At 47.4% G+C, this 22,547-nt stretch overlaps 1 protein-coding gene across 12 annotated transcripts in view; it reads left to right on the top strand.

Annotated features, from left to right (window-relative positions):
• The window catches only part of APBA2 (amyloid beta precursor protein binding family A member 2), a 209,563-nt gene that overhangs the window by 159,738 nt on the left and 27,278 nt on the right, over positions 1-22,547 (top strand). For all 12 annotated transcript variants that reach the window (XM_021666816.2, XM_064376321.1, XM_021666823.2 and 9 more), the window contains 2 exons: positions 13,611-13,691; positions 14,731-14,767. In XM_021666816.2, coding sequence (XP_021522491.1) covers positions 13,611-13,691; positions 14,731-14,767 — 118 coding nt within the window. The remainder of the gene's footprint in view (positions 1-13,610; positions 13,692-14,730; positions 14,768-22,547) is intronic.

Genomic DNA, 22,547 nt, shown 5'->3' with positions numbered 1-22,547 from the left:
AAACGGGGTTTCACCATATTGGCCAGGCTGGTCTCGAACTCCTGACCTCATGATTCACCCACCTCGGCCTCCCCAAGTGCTGGGATTACAGGTGTGAGCTGCCGTGCCCAGCAAAACCTTTCTTATGTTGTGGTTTGTGGAAAGTCTCTGGGTGTCGGAGGAGGTGGCAGCGGTGTTGGTGGTGACTGCCAGCACCTAACACCTAAGGGTGTTAGGAATATGATCTCAGTAAATCCTAGAACAACCCAGAGAGATGGAGCTAGAGTCCTGTGTTGCAGATGGCACAGTTAACTACCTCCCCTGTGAACAGACTGTGTTATGCCAAAACCCATGCCTCTAAACACTGCAAAATGCAGCCTTTGGAGAGCCTTAGGAAGTGTCCAGTTCTGTGCAGTCTGCATTTGAGCCTGCTTGCTGGAGAGTGAGTTAGTGTGGGGGAGCTGTGCGGTGTTCCGCCTGGAGAGCGATGGTCCCTTCTCTGTTGTCTGTTTCCTTGCTGTTGAAAGGCTTGGCATGCCCTGTTGTTGTCAGTGAGTGGGATATGGTGCCAGTGAGGTGACTAACACACACAGAGGCCTCCAGTCTGTAAAATGTCCCCGTCTCAGTGCTAACACGTCCTGACTTCACCAGGGCTCAGGCATGTATCAAACAAGTAAAGACTGTTCATGTGACATGTTTCTTAATTTTATTGAGCTTTGTTGACATGAAGTATTCATTTTTGTTTACATACAGTGATTGAGGAATATACTGGTTGGGTCCAGCCAGGCTCGCATTGAGTGACCTGATGGAATGGGTATTCCTACACCTCCCTGTGTGGCTGTCTACCGTCTGGCAGTAAAGCGTGAGTGGAGGGAGGACCCCACCTGGGCATCCAGTGCCTGGCTCAGTCTCACAGCTCCAGGGATGAGGTTGGATGTGTGCACCTGGCACGTCTTTGGCACACTTCCCTTGAAAAGAGTAGTTTGCAGATCAGTGCTTTCTCTAGGGCAGCTCACTCACACTGCTGGGGGAGGGGGGACCGTAAGAGCCTGTTTGTCCAGCACCCAAGATTCTAGCTTTGTAGGTCTGTGGGGTGGCCCTGGATGGCATGTTCTCTGGGTGTCTCTGGGTGGCCTGTGAAGCAGCCAGGTTTGGCAAGGATCGGACGGATCGTTTTAGTGCCACCATCACACCTGTTACCTTGTGATGTCTATCAGGAGATAAGGTGCTCTGAAAAAGGCAGCCCTGCATGAAATTCTCCCTGGAGAGGCTTACTTCGTTGAACCGTGGAGATTTGTGGAGCAGCAGGCATTTCTTGTCCAGGACCTCTGTGACTGTTGAGTTGAGATATTTGATTTACTCAACAAGTGCCAAATAGCTCCACACCTTGGAATGGCAAACCAAATACACGTTGTGATTATTTTGGGTTTTCATGATTTCTGTTTCTCTCTGGCCCAGCTGCTGCTTTCTAGAAAGAGCCTTCTGACAATAGAAACAAACAAACAAAAAAGAAACAAAAAAAGAAAAATCAATACAGCATAGCCACCTGAATACAACAGTTAAAGTGAAGCGTGATCAAGGGCCCCAAGGCTACATCAAATGCAGACTTGTTACCATTGTTTAGAGATGCTTTGTGCGTGACTTGGCATTCAGTAGCGGTTCGCTTTTTGAAAAACCTTGCCAGAGTGTAATAGGAGTCTGGTGCCAGGTAGGGACAGAAGGTGCCAAGAGCACAGGTAACTGGGTGCACCCCCCAGGTGGGAGGCAGTGGCACTTCGTGTGTTCCGAGCCAGGGCCTCACACATGTGCCCTGCTGGGCGGCATGTGAAGTGAGTGTCAGCATCTGCTTTACAGAAGAGGACTGAGACAGGACTGGCATGGGGTTGTTTGCGCCCAGGTGCCCTCCCCCATCAGCAGGTAGAGAGGCAGCAGGTGTGCAGATGGGGCGGTCCTGCACAGAGGGGCTTTGGGGCTTGCACCACGCCCAGGAGGGGGTGGCCTGGGATCTGTCTAAACCTGGCCCACAGTAGGATGGAGCTTAGGAAAGAGCCTGTAGGTGGTGCTGAGGGCAGGAGCTTATGGGGGCATGAGGCATGGTCTGCCTGGGCAGGGAAGGTCCTCTCCAGCCCCCGGGCCTCAGTGGATTACAGCTGGCTTGCCCCTCTCTGCAGCCCTGCCCTAGACTCTGCAGCGCTCCTCACCCCCACGTGCCCATGGCATCAGGCCTAGCACTCCTGCTCTGTCCTTGGGGAGGCTGCATGGGAGGGTTCCTTGGGGGCTCCTGTGTGCCCTGTCATCTGTACTGAGCCCCTTCCCATGCTCCTCCCCTCCCAGCGCTGCGACAGGGTGGACATACAAAGTTCTCCCACTAATGGTGACCTAAAAAGTACCTCCTCCCCACACACCCCAGTCCTCAGGGAGAGAGCAGAGTACAGTGGTTAGGAATGCTGGGGCCACAGCCAGGAAGCCTGCATACCACTCTGCTGCAGCAGCTCGGAGTCCCAGAACATTCTGGATGGGTTACCTGCGCCAGCGACTCCCCCGTCTCCTGGAGCTGTGGGAGGGGAGTTGATCTGGGTCAGTGTCTGTGTGGATGGTACGGGGCGTGGAGTGCTCATGCAGATGATGACGATGAGTTTTCAGTCCATGGGAAGCTGATTTGGGTCTTGGGGAGGTGGGTGGGCAAGGCCCTGCACCCACTTTGGGTACAGGCCATGCTGGGCAGGGGTGGGGACACCACTGAAGGGAGATGACAGCCCTGTCATTGGGAGTGACACAGGGGAGGTGGTGATCCCTGCTTTTGAGACAGGACAAGAGGAAGACCAGGACTGGCCAGGGCCACACCGGAGCTACTGGAGGTGAGGTGGGTTAAGGGCCACCCAATGAGCCCCCACACTGTCCCCTCTGAGGGCCCTCCTGAGTGTGGCTTATGCCCTGCTGGGGGGTTCTCACACACCTCTTTCTACTTGAGAATCACTGATTGGGGCGTGGGGCCACAGCCACGCAGCCCCAAGGGCTGCTCTGGTTTTCTCACACCCTATGTCTAATAGGAAGTTAGCTGAGAAGCCCACACACCTCTTCCTCCAGGCAGACGAGCTGGGCCTGGGACCACCGTCTCTCACTGACTCCAAATGATAGCCAAGCCTGTCTTAACCTTGGACACCTTCTTTCCAGATTCCACCCCAGTTCACACTCTACTTCAAAGCCAACTTCCCCTGCTGAGCAGCTCCTGATGTGGGGGGCTGGGCCTCCCTGCTTCCCTCCCACATGGCCTGTGTGAATTGGCATCTGCCATATGCCAGTCACTGGGGCTGCCAGGGTGAAAGTGGCATCATCCTGCATTTGAAACTCGTTCTAGAGGGAGACAGACACATGGGGCTCTCCTGTCCCCTTTCAGGTGTGGCCATGTGCTCAGGAGCTGAGTTCCAAGCAGGCTTTTGGGATAGGCTCCAGAGTGGGGGACAGGCAGAGAGGCTCTGGGACTTTGAGGGGGGCTTTGGGAAGTCAGCCAACAAGGTGGGGCTGAACGTGGAGGTGTGCGAGTGTCCTCAGCATGGAGGGGCTGGAGTTGTGACAGGGCTTTGAGCTCTGAAACAAGATGAGGGGAAGGCGAAGGACCTGGGTTGGGGATGGTGATGAGCGAGGGACAGAGGGTTCTACTTGGGGTGTGGAGGGGAGCCAGGACAGACCTGAGGAGCTGAGGGGAGGGACATCAGGAAGGCCAGATGCAGCAGGGCGCTTAGGAGAGATCTTGGCTAGGGAAGAAAACACCCATTGGTGGTGGCCACCCAGTGGCGGGGTCCCCCGAGCCTGAGCAGCTCTGGTGATTGGGAAGGGAGAAGCATGGGAGGGTAGATGGGCAGTGTCTAGAAGGACTTGCACAGAGGTGCTGAAGAGGTGCCAGCAGGCCGAGGTGCTCATCGTGTGTGTGTGTAAGAGATATTGACTTGAATTGCACTGATCTGCCTGCGGTGTGCCTCGGGCAGATTGCGGGGAGTGAGAGCATTGGGTACGGAACCCGAGCTCTCTACATGCATCCGTTTCTCGGGGTTCCATGCCTCCCATTCTTGGGCCTCCGTGGTGCCGGGCATCATGCCTGTCATGCACCAGAGGCTTGAGAGACACCCAGCTGGCAAAATCAGTTAGTCCATGACGTTCCCTAGGAAGTGCAGGGCTCAGTGCAAGAAGTTTTAGAAACATCTGTTTAGGAAGAAGGACCCTGTGGTTGAACACGCTGAGATGCATGCTGTCACCTATGGTGTGCTTGCCCAAGATGTGACAGTGTGGCAGTGGCAGGCATGGGAATTTTACCCCAAAGCATTCAGATCATGACCAGTGCTAATCAGCTACTGTGAAAAGACATGAGACTATGGTAATAGGGGCTGACCAAGAATAACTCCTTATCCTATGTCAGAGAATACCATGGGCAGCTCAGGAAAACTACAGACAACTCAGACATGTGGGAAAAGGAGATGTGGAATGGAATGGACCTGCCATGCCCATGTCTGCCCCCAATTTTCCAGTCAACCTTCTCAGAAGAGAAGTTGGTCTCCCTCCAGCTGAGACCAAGCCAAGGCCCAACCTGCTGGAGCTGAAGGTTTGGGCTGGGTAGGCTCACAGAAGCTGTTGTCTACTCCAGTGTCAACAGCTACCTGTGGTCCAGGCCTCCATCTGGTCCTGGTCCTTTTCAGAGACACTGGGAGCTGACTCACTGCTGGGTCTGTCCCACAGGTGGCCTGCGTGATCTGCTGTGGGTGCAGCCAGGCTGTGCAGGTCTGGGAGCCCAAGCTGGGCTTACATTGGGGAGACACTGCTCCCCAGAGCTGCTCAGGCATGATGTCAGGGTGGAGGCTGCTGCTGTCGGTGGTGGCATCACTCATGCACCCTTTTGTCTCATCAGCCCCTGTGTTGCAAAGAAAAATCAGCACTGAGACAAAGGATCTCTCAGCAAGGCAGTTTTACTTTCTGCAGAAAGGGTGCTGTCTGTCAGCAATCTTACCGTGAAAGCACAATGAACAAAGGAAAGGCAGGCATATTTATCCCTTATGCATTGGGTCCTTACTGCTGTGTCTGATCTCATTGGTTGGAGCCAGACCTCACAGTCTAAGCTAAACCTGATTGGCTAATAACCTAAAACTTTCCTGAATAGGTAAAGCAATGGAGAACAAAGGAAAAGAGGAAGTTGCTTTTGAAAGGACTTAGAAAAGTAATAACATTTCCAAATAAGGAAGGGGCATAGGCTACGAGCTGGGACATGCCTGTGAGGATGTCTAGCCCAGATATCTTGGTTAAAGTACAGGGACATAGAATGTTCTTATTCCCTTATATCTAATAGCTTACATAGGATATGGCTAAACAAAGAGTTACTAGCAAAAAGCAAGAAGGCTTTGAAGAAAGTTAGTCTTTAAAAGAAACTATTATTTCTGACATTTATTATTATTATTCTTTAACAAGAAGGGAAACTTAGAAAAAGAACATTCTACTTTCTACACCACCTCCAGCATTAGGGATTGCATTTCAGTATGAGATTTGAGTGAGGACAAACATCCAAACTATATCAACCACAAAGAAGTAAAAACATTTTGGGCTAATCAGAATTATTTGGATGTAGCCACAGTAGGGATGAGCTGATTACACCCATTCAGGCCTTTGGACCTGTGGACCTGGTATGTGCAGTCGTAGGACGGTGGGTCGGCACATCCCTGGGAGGTTTCAGGAGGACATTCAAGACCAACATGAGCCATGGGTAAATAATACAGCCACAACCTGAGTGGGAAGGGGAGCCTCCCCGTTTCTCCTAAGTCTTGTATTGGTCATGATCCCACCTTGGCAGGAGTGGAAGGAACGTAGATCCTCCAGGATGTGGCTTACACTAAAGTGGTTGTGGTAATGCCTTGTGAGTATCATGAACATAAACATATATCGTTAACTCCACATTAAATAACTGCTATTTCTGCCGGGCGCAGTGAATGCGCGCAGTGAATGCGCGCACTTTGGGAGGCCGAGGCGGGTGGATCACAAGGTCAAGAGATCGAGACCATCCTGGTCCACATGGTGAAACCCCGTCTCTACTAAAAATATAAAAAATTAGCTGGGCATGGTGGCGCGTGCCTGTAATCCCAGCTACTCAGGAGGCTGAGGCAGGAGAATTGCCTGAACCCAGGAGGCGGAGGTTGTGGTGAGCCAAGATCGCGCCATTGCACTCCAGCCTGGGTAACAAGAGCGAAACTCCGTCTCAAAAAAAAAAAGACTGCTATTTCTGCTATCCTCTCGCCTTTTCTGCAAGTTTAAATATCCCAGATATTCTACTTTGTATATTCATATAAGCAGACAGGTAGATTTAGTGGAAGTTAACTGGATCATTGGTGTCTTCTTTAACATCTGGTGAAGTTTGTTTTTCAAATTATGAGTTGTAAGACTTAATTTTAGTGTCTATACCCTTAGGCAGTTCCACTGAGAATAAACTCAGTTTTTTTTTGTATTAGGACTAATCTTATTGACTGGAACCGTGGACTCCTCATATTAGGAGAACAGATAACTGGCCTACCTAAATTAGTGGAAGTTAAATGCTGTAGAAAACACCCTCTGGAATTCGAAGTCTAATATCAACTTACTATTGGTCATTTAATTTCCTTTTGGCTTGGGCACCATCGTTACATTCCTTTCTCACATGTCAAGCTACTTTTGTCAGAATGTGTGCAGGGCTCCTGGTCAAGTGCGGAGGCCACTGGGAGAACACAGGAGAGGTAGCAGTCATGCCTCCTGGGAGAACCACAGGCTTGAGCCTCCAATAAAGCCACGTGATTGATTTTTAGCCCCAGTGGGTTGCTGTCATTAAACTATACACACAGGGCTTCTTGCTTTTAAATTAGCAGGATGGAAAAATTGCAGGTGTTTGCAACAAACATGTAGAGCAGAAGCAGTCTTGCTGGCTCCTGAGCCAGTGGTCTAGAAAGGGTTGCTGAAGATTTTCTCATTTGGGAATTGAACAAAACCAAGTGGAATACTCCCTAGTTCTGCAGCACTGATGGCTGTGAGAGGCGGAGCTCCCACCTTCCGCATAAATGGACCCAGCATGGCATCTGGTATGTGAGACAGATGACCAGGAGGAGTGTCAGTGATTGATGGGCAGCTGTCTCTGTCACCTGGATGACCCACCCCCTGCCTGGGCCATCTCCCACTTTGCCTGGGTGTCAGTCATGGGAGTGTTCGCTCAGTACAGGCTGGCAGGTGACCTCCTTAGAGCTTCGGTGAAGGGGCTCTCATAGGCCAGGATGTTGGAGATGTTTACAGGGCTCTCCTTAACTCTCGATTCTCCCACTATTTTAAATTGTAGTAATAGACACATAATATAATAATTTACCATTTTAAAGCATACAATTCAGTGGCATTTAGTACAATGTTGTGCAACCACCTCCGCTGTTCCTGAACATTTTCACTGCCCCCAGAGGAGATCCTGCACTTGGGAAGCAGTCTTCCTTCTCTCCCCAGCCCCCACAATGAAAAATCTGTTTTCTCTCACTTTGGATTTGCCTATTCCAGATATTCCATAAAGATGGGATCAGACAATGTGTACCGTTCAGTGTCTGGCTTATTTCACCAGCATAGTGATTTCAGGGTTCATCTCTGTTGTAGCGTGTGTCAGTACTTCATTCATTTTTGTGGCTTGCATTTCAATGTGTCAGTACTTCATTGCATTTTGTGGCTTGCATTGAGTGATATTCCCCTGAATGGCTGTATGATGTTTTATTTATCCACTCAAACATTGATGGACATTAGAGTTGTTTCTACCTTTTGATTAATGTGAATAGTGCTGCTGTGATCATCTGTGTACAAGCTTTTGTGTAGACACTTGCTTTCAGCTCTTTTGGGTGTATCTCGAGGAGTGGAATTACTGGGTCATACGGTCATTCAGTGTTTACATTTTTTAGGAACCACAGATGTTTTCCACAGTGACAGAATATTTTACATTTTCACAAGCAATGCATGAGGGTTCTGATTACTTTCAAAGGAAAAAAATTAAACAGCCCTGTCGCCATAATGGTTTGATCTCTGGGCTCACGGCTTCAACTCCTCTGGCCTGGTCTCCCAGGGCCTGCTTTTGTTCATGTGTGTGTCTGTTGATATCCTGGCTCATCCTGTGGAGGTCTGAGGCTGACAGGATCACTGGGTTCTGTCTCCACATTGGAAGATGAGCTGTCCTAGGTCAGGGTCTTTGTTGTGTACATTGTCGTGTCCTCAGTAAGAGCTGCCCTGTGCAGCGTGAGACATATAACAGGCACCTGCTCAGGCCTGGCCATGTGGACTCACTTTTGGACAGCACTTGACAATGCCTGAAAATGCAGTGACAACTTTAGACAAATATGATTCTGCTCTGAAATGCTGCACTGGGCACAGCCATCCACTGCCTGCCCTTTACAGGGCTCTGTGAGGAGACAGTGAACAATGAAGTGGAGGATGTGTGCAGGTGGCCCCAGTGATCAGTGATGGAGGAGAGATTTCAGACCAGGAGTGGAGAACAAAGCCAGGCCAGAGTATGTTGTCAGCCTGTCTGCCCCGTAGAGCTGCTGGACCTAGCAAGTAACAGTATAGGTGCCCAGTTACATTTGAATTTCAGATGGGTAAAAGAAGAAAAACTTAGGAAGATAGTGTTGATGGGCCGGGTGGCTCATGCCTGTAATCCCAGCACTTTGGGAGGCCTAGGTGGGCGGATATTGAGGTCAGGAGTTTGAGACCAGCCTGAACAACATGGTGAAACCCTGTCTCTACTAAAAATACAAAAATTATCTGGGCACAGTGGTGCACACCTGTAATCCCAGCTACTTGGGAGGCTGAGCCAGGAGAATTGCTTGAACTCAGGAGGCAGAGGTTTCAGTGAGCCAAGATCGTGCCACCGAACTCTAGTCTGGATGACAGAGTGAGACTCCGTTTTTTTAAAAAAAACAAAGATAGTGATAGTGGTGATGGTTGAACAACATTATGAATCTAATAACACTGAACTATACACTTAAAAATGATTGAGATAGTGCATTTTATTGTATGTATATTTTACCATAATAAGCAATTGAAAAAATAAGTTGCACTTCAGATAGAGAATGGATAATTTTTTAGTATGTTTCATGAAATGTCTGGATACCAGATGCAGGAGGGACTCCCCTTCCTCCTCCCATTCTCAGGCCTGCCTAGAGATGTTTAAGTACAAACTGACTGGCTGGTTTTCCCAGTGTGTCTTGCCATGATACTTTAAAGCCACAGATCTGCTTTGAAAAGATATCTCCCCCAGGGGAGTAACTATTATACGAATAAATATGCTATCCGAGTGCCCATTCTCCTCAAGATAAATATCACAGGAGTGACCTGAATTGTAAAGAGGTGTGGAAGAAAAAGAACAATACTGTAATGTTTTCGGAGCCACGCAGATGTCAGGGGACGGATCCAGGGGCTTCTGAAAGAAGGCATCCGTGCTTCTGAGTGAGACCTTCCGTCCAACCAGGGGGTCAGGCTCTCGCGGGTCCTGCTTGGAGCTCTGGTGTTGCAGCAGGTCTTGGCCGCCCCTCCTGAGCTGGGTGGAGGAAGAAGTGCCTGTTGAAATAGCGGATGAGTAGGGATGATCGCCTCTTTTGAAAACAGGAACCATGAAGTGATTCCCAGAGAAGACTGCCGTCTAACAGAGTCATTCATCCGCCCAGGATTTCTGTCACAGGGTCACGTTTGGGGAGAATTTTCACAGGCCACTGGGGATGTGTTGATGGCTTTCCACTAGCCTGGCTTTCCACTGATGCCTTCTGTCCCTAACCTCAGCTTCTGACATGTGTGTCATTCTGGAGCGTGCTCGGAAGCAAGCTGCCTTTGTTGCAGGTGGCCTGAGTGGAGTTGGGTGTGCACTGGTTTGATGTTGTTTCATCCAAAGCAATGTGATTATATTGCTGTATTTTCAGTTTCATCAAGCACGCAAAATCAGAATCGACACTTTTAAAAATCAAGCTTTAGTTTCATCAACTGGAACCAAGATGTTTATTAGAAAGATTTATTGGCATTAGTGTATTTTTATTATAAGCACTTATCTCTGCCCTGAACAGCTGCCCCGGTCCCAGTGTGCTGTCAACAGTCTGTGCCACACCACACATTAATTTTCTGTCTTCAGAGCTCCGGGGGCACACACTGCTTCTCATGCTGTGCCCACTGCCACCTCCGAGTGGATGTGGGTTTCAGTTCATGGCATCGGGAAGGCCCCACTACAGTTACTCAGAGAGGGATGGGACCCCATGTCCCCTTTTGGCTGTGGGGAGTTGACGTGACCCTGGCTGGCGTCTGACTTTGAGGGGTGACTGGCTGCTGTACCTTGAGGAGGGCATAACAGGATTTAAATAGCATCTTTAGGATGTCAGGAGCCCCAAATCCATGTGGGCTTTCAACCGTGTGAATTTCAGATGCTGCCAGCCCCCCAACCCTGCCACCCCTGAGATGGAAATTAGAGCACCAGATGGGCTCTCCCAAGGAGAAGCATCACAAGCCCACCCTCCTGCCTCTTTGGAAAGCAGCCCCTGCTGTTTACTGTGAGATGCGGTTGTCATGGTGATGAGTGGACACCCGCTTGGGAGGGAGTTAGAGGAAACGCTGATGTGTAGGAAAGGGTCACCCCTAGGGAAGACCTCACGTTGCCCAGGGACACCCCACACTGTGGCCCCCCACTCAGGAGCCCTGTGGGCAGAGCGTGGGGCTGTGGGAATCAGTGTGTGTCCCTGGCCAAGCCTTGAGCCCTGGCTTGAAGTTGTACAAAGGTACAATGGCTGGGCAAGCCCCCTAGCCCATGGGGGGTGAGGCTTCTGTTGTGTCCCCCAACCCCTGACGTATGTGGCCGCCCGATGAGAGTCTGTGGCCTTACATCTGCGGTGTTCCTTCTGCCTGAAAAATTAAATCCCATCCCCAGCTTGCAGAAGGGATGTTGTTAACCTAATTTCATTGGCTGGTTGGTTGGTTGGTTGGTTGGTTGGTTTCTTTGGGGGTTTTTTGGAGATGACCAGTGCCTGTCTAGCAGCTAGTAGGGCAGGGAAGCCCTTCAGGAAACCAAGTCCATGCAGAAGGGCACTGTTGAGAACTTTCAGACAAGAGTATAAAATACTGAGGTGTGCTATATGCACCTTGAAACAGCAAAGTGTCCTCAACAGAGCTCTCTGGGGATGTCCTAAATTAGATTTACATAAGGAGAATGTGAGCGGCATCTGAGGCAAGATTCTCTTGCTGCATCCTTTGGAAGCTTTTGCCTGGTGTTCCTTGGCCATCGCAGGAAGAGCAGTGCCAGGGCTGGGCGGGGGGAAGAAGCCTTGGAGGAGCAGTACCTGGGCCTGTCCCAGCCCCACAGAAAGGGACACTGTCTGCTCAGCTTGGTCAGCGCGGGGTCTGCTGCAGTGGAGGCCCGGGTGGATCGCAGCCTTCTCGTGCATGAAGGATTGGTTTTGCTGCTGGGATGCTAGGCTTTGAAAAGTAGGGCAGCATGCCAGTAGCCCCAGACAAGCCAGAGCCAGGCCTTGGGTCGTACCAGGACAGCAGGGTGTGGTCTGGCCAGGCCTGTGAGCTCATGGGGCTCGGGGTAGGGACAGCAGGACAAGGAGGCAGGGACCCACCTGAATCTAGACCGTCTGGGTACCAGCTGCACTGTAGCACCCCCTCAGCTCTAGGAAGGGCAGCCCCTTGTAGCTTTCTTGAGATGTAGCAGATTCACTTCCTTCTCCCTCGCCATCCTTAAAGCCCAGCACTGGCGCCCACTCCCCCACCACCCTCCACTCCCATCGCCTCTGAAATCCAGTGGTGTCTGTGATCCTGGAGGGGAGGCTTAGCCAACAGTCATTCTGACTGCCTGGGGCACTGCATGTCTATCCCCATCAGTTCCGGGAGTTTGGGCCCCAGTCCTTTAATTTTTCTCAAACCCCTGGAAAGGCAGAGTTCGATTAAAGAGCAAGACAGTGATAGACTAGGACAGGGAACAGCCACACCTCGAGGCCTCACCTGACTCCAAGACAAGCCAGCCCAACACTTGGGGGTCTCAGTTTTCTCACCTGTCGAGCAAGAGGGAGAATATTCATTGTGTACGCAAAAGGCTTTTGTAAACCTGAAGGTGCTAGGTAAATGTAACTTTTTTTGAGACTGAATTCCATTATGGCACACAGGCTGGAGTGCAGTGGTGCCATCTGGGCTGGGGGCAGTCTCTGCCCCTCAGGCTCAAGTGCTTCTCCAGCCTCAGCCTCCCGAGTTGCTGAGATTACAGGCGCCCACCACCACATCCAGCTAATTTTTGTATTTTTAATAGAGATGGGCTTTCACCATGTTGGCCAGGCTGGTCTTTAACTCCCGATCTCGAGTGATCTGCCTGCTTCAGTCTCCCAAAGTACTGGGATTGCAGGCATGAGCCACTGCGCCCAGCTGGTAAATGTAACTTTTACATCAGTGTCTTCCTTGCCATCATCATATTGTTATTGCTTAATAATTTATTTTCAGAAATTTCTGGAACTGGACTTACCGTGCAGGCTCCGGATCCTCCTTTGGGGTTTGGATGGGGATTTAAGGGCTATGGATCTGGCTTCCATCTTCTGGATGGTATAAGGAACTAAATAGAGAAAATATACCTAACCTTAAATTTTATTAATTGAAGTAGAAGCAGCTGTAGTTTGTGTCTTCTTTAAGAGAAGACTTATGACATGTACTTGGGGCATTTTATAGTAATAGATTTGCTAATTTGCATTTATTCTCATCCAACAATTTAGAGTTTTTAAAAACATTTAACTTTTTGGGCACTGTTGGTGGGACCGTAAAATGGTACTACTGCTGTGGAAAATAGTATGGAGGCTCCTTAAAAAATGAAAGATAGAATTATCCTGTGATCCAGTGATTTCACCTCCAGGTATGTACATAGAGGAAGTGAGAGTGAAGACTCAGGCAGATACTTGCACACCCACATTCATAGCAGCACCGTTCAACGTAGCCAAGAATTGGAAGCAACTCAAGTGTCATCAGTAGATGACTGGATAAACAAGATGTGGCATGAACACACAGTTGAATGTGATTCAGCCTTAGAAGGAAGGAGATTCTGCCACGTGCTTCAGTGTGGATGACCCTTGAGAACATTTTGCTGAGTGCAGTAAGCCAGTTCCGAAAGCTGCCCAATTCACAGAAACAAAGTAGGATGGTGGTTGCCAGGAGCACAGGTTGGGGCTGGGGCTGGGGGTATTGAGGAGTTTGTTTAATGAGTAGTACAGAGTTTTAGTCTTGGGAAGAGGAGAATGTTCTGAAGGTGGATGTTGACCATGGTTGTGCGACAATGCGGATGTACCTAGTGCCTCTGAGCTGTACACTTAAAAATGGTCAGATGGTGAACTTGATGTTCTGTGCGTTTGACTGCAATTAAAAGATAATACATTTAAAAATGATTTAACATAACTTTTTTAGAAGTATGAAAATAGCATATTAAGTGCATAGCAGTTTAAGTATAATTCAGTAGATGTCTGCATACACACCTGTACACACACCTACATACACATGCATGTTACAAAATTGTATCACATTGCATATCCAGGTTTTGCATCTTGCCTTTCTCTAACATATAAAAACAGAATCTTTAACTTCCCCGTTTCCAGGTTTGCAATGGTCTGGAGCAGCCAAGGAAGCAGCAGCGCTCTGATCTCAATGGACCTGTTGACAATAACAACATCCCAGAGGTAATTTGTTTCAAGGATGAGAGTTCTGGGCCAGAACGCTCATCTAATGATGGAGTGGCCCGCTGAATTGTGGTCTGCTCAGTTTGTCCATGATGTTCTCCTCCCACCCAGTGCCTGGGGGAGAGTGAGTCCAAGTCAAGCCAAGTTGGCGTCACCATATGGGGAGGAGGTGAGGGCACGCAGGCCTGGGAGGAGGGAGGAGAGGGCTTCCCTGCTGTTAGGACCATGCCATGGAGAGCTCCTGTGTTGCAGATGGTGTATGTATGGGGGTGGGGGATCATTGGTGCTTCTTAATTTGATAGAAAGCCGTTCTATTCATTATCTGATAACCATGTTCTAGACTAGGGTTTCTCAACAGTGTCACTGTTGACACTGAGGCCCAGGTAATTCTTTGTTTGGGGGACTGTCCTGTGCACTGTAGGGGTTGAGCAGCATCTGTGGCCTCAACCCACTGGATCCTTGCAGCTACCCCATCCCCACCACTGATTTGTGGTAACCAAAAATGTCTCCAGATATTACCCACTGTCCCTTTGGGAACAAAATCATCCCAGTTGAGAGCTACTGTTCTAAATCAACAACAGGTTTTGACAAACAATCTCCTATAAAGTAACGCCGCTGTGACGGAAGTTCTTTTCCCTCTCTACGTAACATAGTTTACATGAGATTGTTTAACTTTGATGAAATAACAGTGGCCACCGATGGACCGGTATTCAGTCTCCTTTATCTTGCTTTTAAAGGCGTGTCACACCCAGCAGTTGGAGCACCAGTATATTGGATGGTCTGTAGGCTCCCTTCTAGTCAGGATCTGCTAGTCTGAGGGTCCCTACATTTTAGAAGTGGGCTTTTGGGCCCCTCTCCAATATCATGTTACCTGCACAAACTAGTTTGCTGTATGGAGCTGCCATCTTGGGAACGCCCTCACTTGTGGGGGTTCGCTTTTCTCATCATGGCACATGTCACAGCCCTGCTTTTAGCCTTCACCCTGCGGACTACGTACTTACAACTGGTATGTGTTTTATTTTTCCATATTTCCTAACAGACAAAGAAGGTGGCCTCATTTCCAAGTTTTGTGGCTGGTAAGTGACTTTGAATTTTATTTCTCAAGGGGCATCCGGCCTCGTTTTACATCAAAACAGATGGTGCTTTTACTTTTGGTATTCACCTGCAAAGCTTGTTTACAAAGTGCGCCTTCCAGCAAGGCGCTTGGCCATTGGCTGTTTGAACGCTGTGTAGCCCCACTTAGTGGGGAGGGGAGGTCCAGCTGATCTGCCCGCTTTGATGCAAGGAACAGTAGGCCTCTTCCTTTAATTACACCCTTGCTAATTACATCACAGACGACAGTGTTGATTGAATAGATTGAAGTGTGTCTTTATAAGCTGCTGGTTATAGCTAACACTTCTCATCAGGGTGGATGTAATCGTATCCAAATTCAGGCTGTTGGTTTTTGTTTTTTTTTTTGTCCTTTGTTTCTCTTTATTGTTCCACCCTTTTTGAGGAGGTTAATAGTGCATTTCAACATTCAGTAAAGAAGGAGACTGTTTGATATGTTCCGTGTCACTCCTGGGGATGGGGAGCACACCTGCCTGGCTTTGACGGAGCTGAGCATCCAGAGACCCCACGGGGCCCCTGTAGGAGGTCTGCTGGGGTTGCTTCTAGTGCTCCAGCCTCAGAGTAAAGAGCTTCTTCAGTAGGATTTCTCTCTCTTTGTCAGGAGGATGTTTCCTGCCCCTGCTAATGTGTTAGAATAAACAATGTGAATTTCATTAATTCTTTCAATAAGCTGGTAATTAATTCTTATAAATATTTATGCGAGCAAGGTAAATTAGTCTTCAGAAATAAATGGCGTTCAGCTCTTCCCATGCTGCTTTTCTTTTTTAGCAAACAACTAAAGCCTGGGAAACTGAAGCCCCCAGATTTGCCTTTAGAGGACTAGTTTGAACCAAGCTAAACCAGTTCCAACTGGTTGAAACTGGATTAACTGGCTCAAATCAATTTTGACTGTTATGACTGGCTTAATGCTGCTCAGATTGGGTAGAAATCTGCTTTAAACTGTCAGACTTAATATCATGCAATTCAGGGAGACTTGGTTCCATTTTGACCAATTCAAATAGGCTCAAATGGGTTTTGGCCAGCAGTTTACATGTGGTTTTAGGTACATTTCATCTGGTTTAAACTGGCTGAAACTGGTTTTCTTCAGGCCACATCAGGCTATGGGCAGGCTGTGATGATTCCTGGGAGAGACCACGCTGCTCACAATCCTGTTCGTAGGGTTTGATGGGGCTCCTGATTTATAGGAGCTGGCACCTCATGAGCTGGGCGAATGCAGTGCATCACTGCACCATTTTCCTGGGTGGGCAGAAGCCAGGGTGGGGGTGCCAGTCACACTGCTCCAGTGAGGCAGGGTCTCATGGGTCCAGGAAGCTCACTTTTCCGTGTCTCATGGTGTCATCTAGACAGAACCCTCACACTGTCTAAGACATGATTTGGACATTAAATTCCCCAGCCCTTGAACCAATCTCATATCTGCAGGGAGTGGGATTGTGAGGGATTGGGAAACAGTGTCAGTGCCTGGGGTTCCTCTGGTTCTAGCTCCTGGCGTCCCAGAAAACTCAGTTCCCTGCACCACTCACACTGTTCCAAAACAGATCCAAACAAGGCCGGCTGCCTTACGCCAATCCAAATGGGCTAAGACCGCTGTGACCAACTGGGGCCAACGTGGAAAGCCTGCATTTATAGTTTCTTCTGTAGAACAGAAGCCCTTTGTTATGAAAATGGAGAAAACTTAAGCAAAAGAACATCCCTTACTATTAGAGCATTTATATTCAGCAAGGCCTTCATGGACCAAAAATCTTACCCAGCACCAGGAAGAGATCATCCTAATGGTGAGGGAAAGCCCTGGAATGGAATGAATTTGGCAAAAGCTTCTCCAGTTAAACACCTGTATCAGCTTGAATGCATTTGGGTACAAGTGTGAAAATACCCACCTAACATGAGCTTGTGCAAATAGGAGGCGGTATCTTCCGTAAAGAAGCCCAGAGGCAAGAGGCTGCCGGTTCAGTGGCTCTGTGATGTCCGGATCGGCACCGCTGCGTTTCGTGGCCTCCTCTCAGGCTTGTCACCTCATCGTCACACAGTGTGTGGGCAGCTTCAGCCATTGCTTCTTGTTCTAGGCAGGAATTGGAGAAGGGCTGAAGTCCACACCAGTCCATTCCCCAGACCCGGAGCTGAGCTCACCTATCACCCCTTCCTTCAGGCCTCCTCACAGCGGTAAAGCTGCTTTGTTGGTTTCATGCAGTGGGCACAAGGGATCTGAGACTTCGTTTGCTATTTCTTTTTTTTTTTTTGAGACGGAGTTTCGCTCTTGTTACCCAGGCTGGAGTGCAATGGCGCTATCTCGGCTCACCGCAACCTCCGCCTCCTGGGTTCAGGCAATTCTCCTGCCTCAGCCTCCTGAGTAGCTGGGATTACAGGCACGTGCCACCGTGTCCAGCTGATTTTTTGTATTTTTAGTAGAGACGGGGTTTCACCATGTTGACCAGGATGGTCTCGATCTGTTGACCTTGTGATCCACCCGCCATGGCCTCCCAAAGTGCTGGGATTACAGGCGTGAGCCACCGCGCCTGGCCTGCTGTTTCTTAAAATAGACAATTGGGGTGAACCTCTTCAGATAAGACTCTTACAGTGAAGACATCTCCCACCTCCTCTTTTGCCTGTTTGGGTGGGGGATGGGCAGGAAGAGAGGAGGGAAGGTCACCCTGTGGGACTAGAAGGGATGTGGAGCATTCTAAAGAGAAGTTAGGAAACCCAGATGACTTTATCTTTTTTACAAACAAGATCATGTTTCTGCAGTACTGTAGGTAGTCAGCAGGAATAAGAATTAGTCATGTTTTAAAATTTGAACTTTTGTTCACTAGTAGAAGTTGTTAAAGGTTTCTCAGAGTAGTGCTTGAATTAGACCAAGAGCTGCGAGAGTTAGAGTTCTGCCCTGGAAATCCCCACAGTACGTCCTCAGTACCTCTTCGTACGTCCGAGACCCCTAGTCCCTCTGTACAGGGGAAGCCACTTAAATTTCTAGTGATTTTCTCCAGGAATTTCTTAGACCTATACCACCCTATCCACAGACCCTTTTCCTTAAGTAGACATTGCGCTGGCCACATGGATCTGTACTTAGCTTTTTCATTTCTTGCTAGATCTTGGAGACAATACTAGGTCCACCTGATTGTTTAAATGGCAGCACAAGATCAATTTAGTGGATGTGGGATATGGTGTTAACCAGCGCCCTTGGACCAATTGTTAGGAGATTTCCAGTCAATGCAGAAATGAACAGCCTTGGGGCTATGCCTTTGTGTTCAGGTGTGGGTTCTTTTATAGAGGCAGTTCCTGGCTGTGGCAGGGGTACAGGCCAGGAGCACACCAACTCTGATAGATACGGGCAGAATGCCTTCCCAAGGGGGGACAGTGTACCGACTCTGATAGATATGGGCAGAATGCCTTCCCAAGGGGGGACAGTGTATGCTGCTGTTAGTTATGTATGAGAGTTGATTATGTATGAGGTTCCCACATTGTCACCAACACTGTATGACCAGCTGTTTGATATAAGCTCCAGGCTGATGAGTGCGAAGACGTGTCTTGTTGATTTCACATGTCTTTCATAATAAGTGAAGCCAAACGCTATTTCATGTGTTCATAAGTGGCTTTTCTTTTCAGTGCATTGCCTGTTTGTTTCCTGTGCTTATTCCTCTGTTAGATTTTCACCCCCAGCTTTATTGGCGAATAATTGACAAATAAAAGTTTTGTACGTTTAAGTCATACAATGTGATGTGTTGGTATAAAGTTACTTGGTGAAATGATTACCACAGTCAAGCTTATTAACATAGCCATCAAATCACATAGCTACCTTTTTTATGTGTGATGAGAACATTTAAGATCTGTCATCTCAGAAAATTACTAGTGTACAATACAGGATTGTAATACAGTCATAGTTTGACACATTGGAACCCCAGACATTAGTCATCTTATAACTGAAAGTTTGTACCATTTGACCAATATCTCCCCATTTCTCCCGCCCCGCAGCCTCTGGCAGTTGGGAATTTGGGTGTTTCTTACTGATATGTTTTATTCTTTACATATAAAGGAAATTAACCCTTTGGTTTGTATTGTAAAAGTTTACCCCAGCTTATTCTTTTCTTCTTTTTTTGGCATGCTTTTTACTTTGTTAAACATGTCATTTAGTCAAATGTATCAGTCTTTTTCCTTTGAGTCTACTGACATTTTGAGGTTAGCATGACCATCACACTCCTGAGACTAATTTTAAAAATAAAGTTGACTGGGCGCGGTAGCTCACGCCTGTAATCCCAGCACTTCAGGAGGCCAAGGTGGTCAGATCACAAGGTCAAGCGATCAAGAACATCATGGTGAAACCCTGTCTCTACTAAAAATAAAAAATTAGCTGGGTGTGGTGGCACACGAATATAGTACCAGCTACTCAGGAGGCTGAGGCAGGAGAATCACTTGAACCTGGGAGGCGGAGGTTGTAGTAAGCTGAGATCCTGCCAGTGCACTCCATCCTGGCGACAGAGTGAGACTTGTCTCAAAAAAAAAAAATGAAAAAATAAATTTGTTGACCAGGCAGAGTGGCTCATGCCTATAATCCCAGCACTTTGGGAGGCCAAGGCAGGTGGACCACCTGAGTTCAGGAGTTTTTAAGACCAGCTTGGGCAAGATGGCGAAACCCTATCTCCACTAACAGTACAAAAAATAAGCTGGGTGCAGCAGCGTGTGCCTGTAATCCCAGTTATCAGGAGGCAAGAGAATCTGGGAGGCAGAGGTTTCAGTAAGCCAAGATTGTGCCACCGTACTCCAGCCTTGACAACAGAGTGAGACTCTGTCTCAAAAAAAAAAAAAAAGAAAAAGAAAAACCTAGAAATAAAAATAAAGTTGTCTTCTAGAACTTTGACGATATTATTTTAAATTATTTAAATAATTGATTTTTCTGGAAATTATCTTGGGGGATGGATACAGGAAAAGTTACATTTTAGGCGTTTCGTCCCGTAACAGCTAACCAGTTGTGCCAGTGCTATCCAAGGAATCTTTCCCTTGCAGGTTTGAAACGCTGCCTTTACCATACGCAAATCATCATGTGGTCTCGATCTGTTTCTGGATCTGTTACGGGAATGGCCCATTCAGGTTGCAGACCCAAGCTGCTTTATTTACTGGGGATTTATGGTTCATTCTATTACCTGGTAGGGCAACTTTCAGACCTTGCTGCCATCATTCCATTTCAGACTTTTTTCCTGGATATTTTTGTACTTTTGTTTTTCCATAGGAACTTTAAAATCAGCTTGTCTAGTTATTCATTACAAACTCTTTTTGTTTGTTTGCTTTTTGTTTTTGTTTTTTTTTGAGACAGAGTCTCACTGTATCGCCTAGGCGGGAATGCTGTGGCGCAATCTCGACTCACTGCAACCTCCGCCTTCTGGGTTCAAGTGATTCTCTTGTCTCAACCTCCCGAGTAGTTGGGAATACAGGCGAGTACCACCACGTTCAGCTAATTTTTGTATTTTTTTTTTTTTTTTTTTTTTTTTGAGACGGAGTTTCGCTCTTGTTACCCAGCCTGGAGTGCAATGGCGCGATCTCGGCTCACCGCAACCTCCGCCTTCTGGGTTCAGGCAATTCTCCTGCCTCAGCCTCCTGAGTAGCTGGGATTACAGGCACGCGCCACCATGCCCAGCTAATTTTTTTGTATTTTTAGTAGAGACGGGGTTTCACCATGTTGACCAGGATGGTCTCGATCTGTTGACCTCGTGATCCACCCGCCTCGGCCTCCCAAAGTGCTGGGATTACAGGCGTGAGCCACCGCGCCCGGCCTAATTTTTGTATTTTTAGTAGAGATGGGGTTTCGCCATATTGGTCAGGCTGGTCTCAAACTCCTGACCTCAGGTAATCCGCTCGCCTTGGTCTCCCCAAATGCTGGGATTACAAGCGTGAGCCACCACGCCCAGCCCACTACAAACTCTTACTGGTATTTTTATTAGGCATGCTTTAAATCTGTCCACTTAGGAGAAAATGTCAGCTTTATGACATAGAGTCTTTCTAGCCAACAAAGGATTTATCTTTCCATTTATTCAAGCTCATTTATCTTCATCGATAAAGTTTATTCATAAAAATCCAACACATATCTTGTTTGTCTGTTCCTTGGTGTTTATCCCTTTTATTGTGTTTGTAAATGCTGACTTTCATTTTATTATTTTTCGACATATTGCTGTTTGTAGGTACAAAGAAAGCTATCAAATTTAAACCATTGCCTTAGTGAATTCTCTTATTTTTTAAAAATAGATTTTTAGTTGTTTCCTGGAGTTTTTCCTGGCATGCAATCATACCATCTGCAAAGAAGAATGATTTTTGCTCCTTCCTTTCTTGTTTTTTTCTATTCCTTCTTCTTGCCTAATCAGATTGGGTAGACCACAAGGAACAATTTTACATGATAGTAGGATGTGGCTTCTTGAAAATAACACCTTTTTGAAAGATCTATACTTTTAATTTTATCATAAAAATTTTAAACATTTGAAAAAATAGAATATTATACTCATCACCAGCTTCAGTATTTACCCATTCAGGGCCAGTGCTATTTAATCTACACCCTGACCCTTTCCCAGATTATTCTAAAGCAAATCTCAGATCTTACAGCCTCTTTAAATATTCCACATTGAATTTCTAAAATATAGGAATTCTGTTTTAAAGATAATGTCAATGCTGTTATCACAACTAAAATAAAGTTAGTATTTATTTATAGCATTGAATATTTGTTAGTGTTTGCATTTTCCCAGTTGACAGGGTGCTGTTTGAATGGAGAGCCAGACAAAATCTACTGTTGAGACTGATAAATGCATTTCCTAATTCTCCTACGTCTCTTGTAGGTTGTCCATCCATCTCTTTTTTTCTGTCTTACAGTTTTTTGTTGCTGTTGTTGTGGAATAATCTGTATCATTTATCCCATAGGGTTTCCTGCAGTGTGGATTTTGCTGTTTGCATCGTCATGGTGGTGGTTAATGTGTTCCTCTGTTCTCTGTGTCCTATAAAATAGTGGTTATTTTTAGACATAGAGGCTTGATCAGATTCAGTTTGATTGTTTAGGCAAAAACTTTCATACATGTTACTGTGGTGTTCTATCCAGAGGCACGTGATATCTGATCATCTCTTTTTTGGTGATATTAGCAACCATTAACGATCATTGTCTAGATCTGTTAATTGATTAGAGGTGGCCATATGGTGGTGTTCTAATTTCATCATTTCTTCTTCATTAATTATCTGGAATTTTTCTATGCAGAGAAACCTTCCCTTAAGTATTTGGTTACCGGCCGGGTGCGGTGGCTCAAGCCTGTAATCCCAGCACTTTGGGAGGCCGAGGCGGGTGGATCACGAGGTCAAGAGATCGAGACCATCCTGGTCAACATGGTGAAACCCCGTCTCTACTAATACAAAAAATTAGCTGGGCATGGTGGCGTGTGCCTGTAATCCCAGCTACTCAGGAGGCTGAGGCAGGAGAATTGCCTGAACCCAGGAGGCGGAGGTTGCGGTGAGCGGAGATCGCGCCATTGCACTCCAGCCTGGGTAAAAAGAGCGAAACTCCGTCTCAAAAAAAAAAGTATTTGGTTACCTCGAATATGGCTCCTGTAAGAAAAGCAGCTTAAATGCTTGATTTCTTCCTTTATTGAAAAATTTAAAAATGAATGCGTTTCCCCGACAGTGTTTAAAGATAACCAGTCAGGTTGTGTGCACTGTTGTTCGCATGGTTGCTGTGTTTTGTGTATCGTTACCATGGTTACCAACAGGAGCCTCTTCAGGTTGTTTTCTGAG

The sequence above is a fragment of the Aotus nancymaae genome, unplaced genomic scaffold (genome assembly GCF_030222135.1).
Source record: "Aotus nancymaae isolate 86718 unplaced genomic scaffold, 86718_ANA_hifiasm-v0.15.2.pri h1tg000014l, whole genome shotgun sequence".
In the NCBI taxonomy this organism is placed as follows: domain Eukaryota; kingdom Metazoa; phylum Chordata; class Mammalia; order Primates; family Aotidae; genus Aotus; species Aotus nancymaae.
The sequence above is the reverse complement of the archived record's forward strand: the minus strand, read 5'-3'. Positions and strand labels throughout refer to the sequence as shown.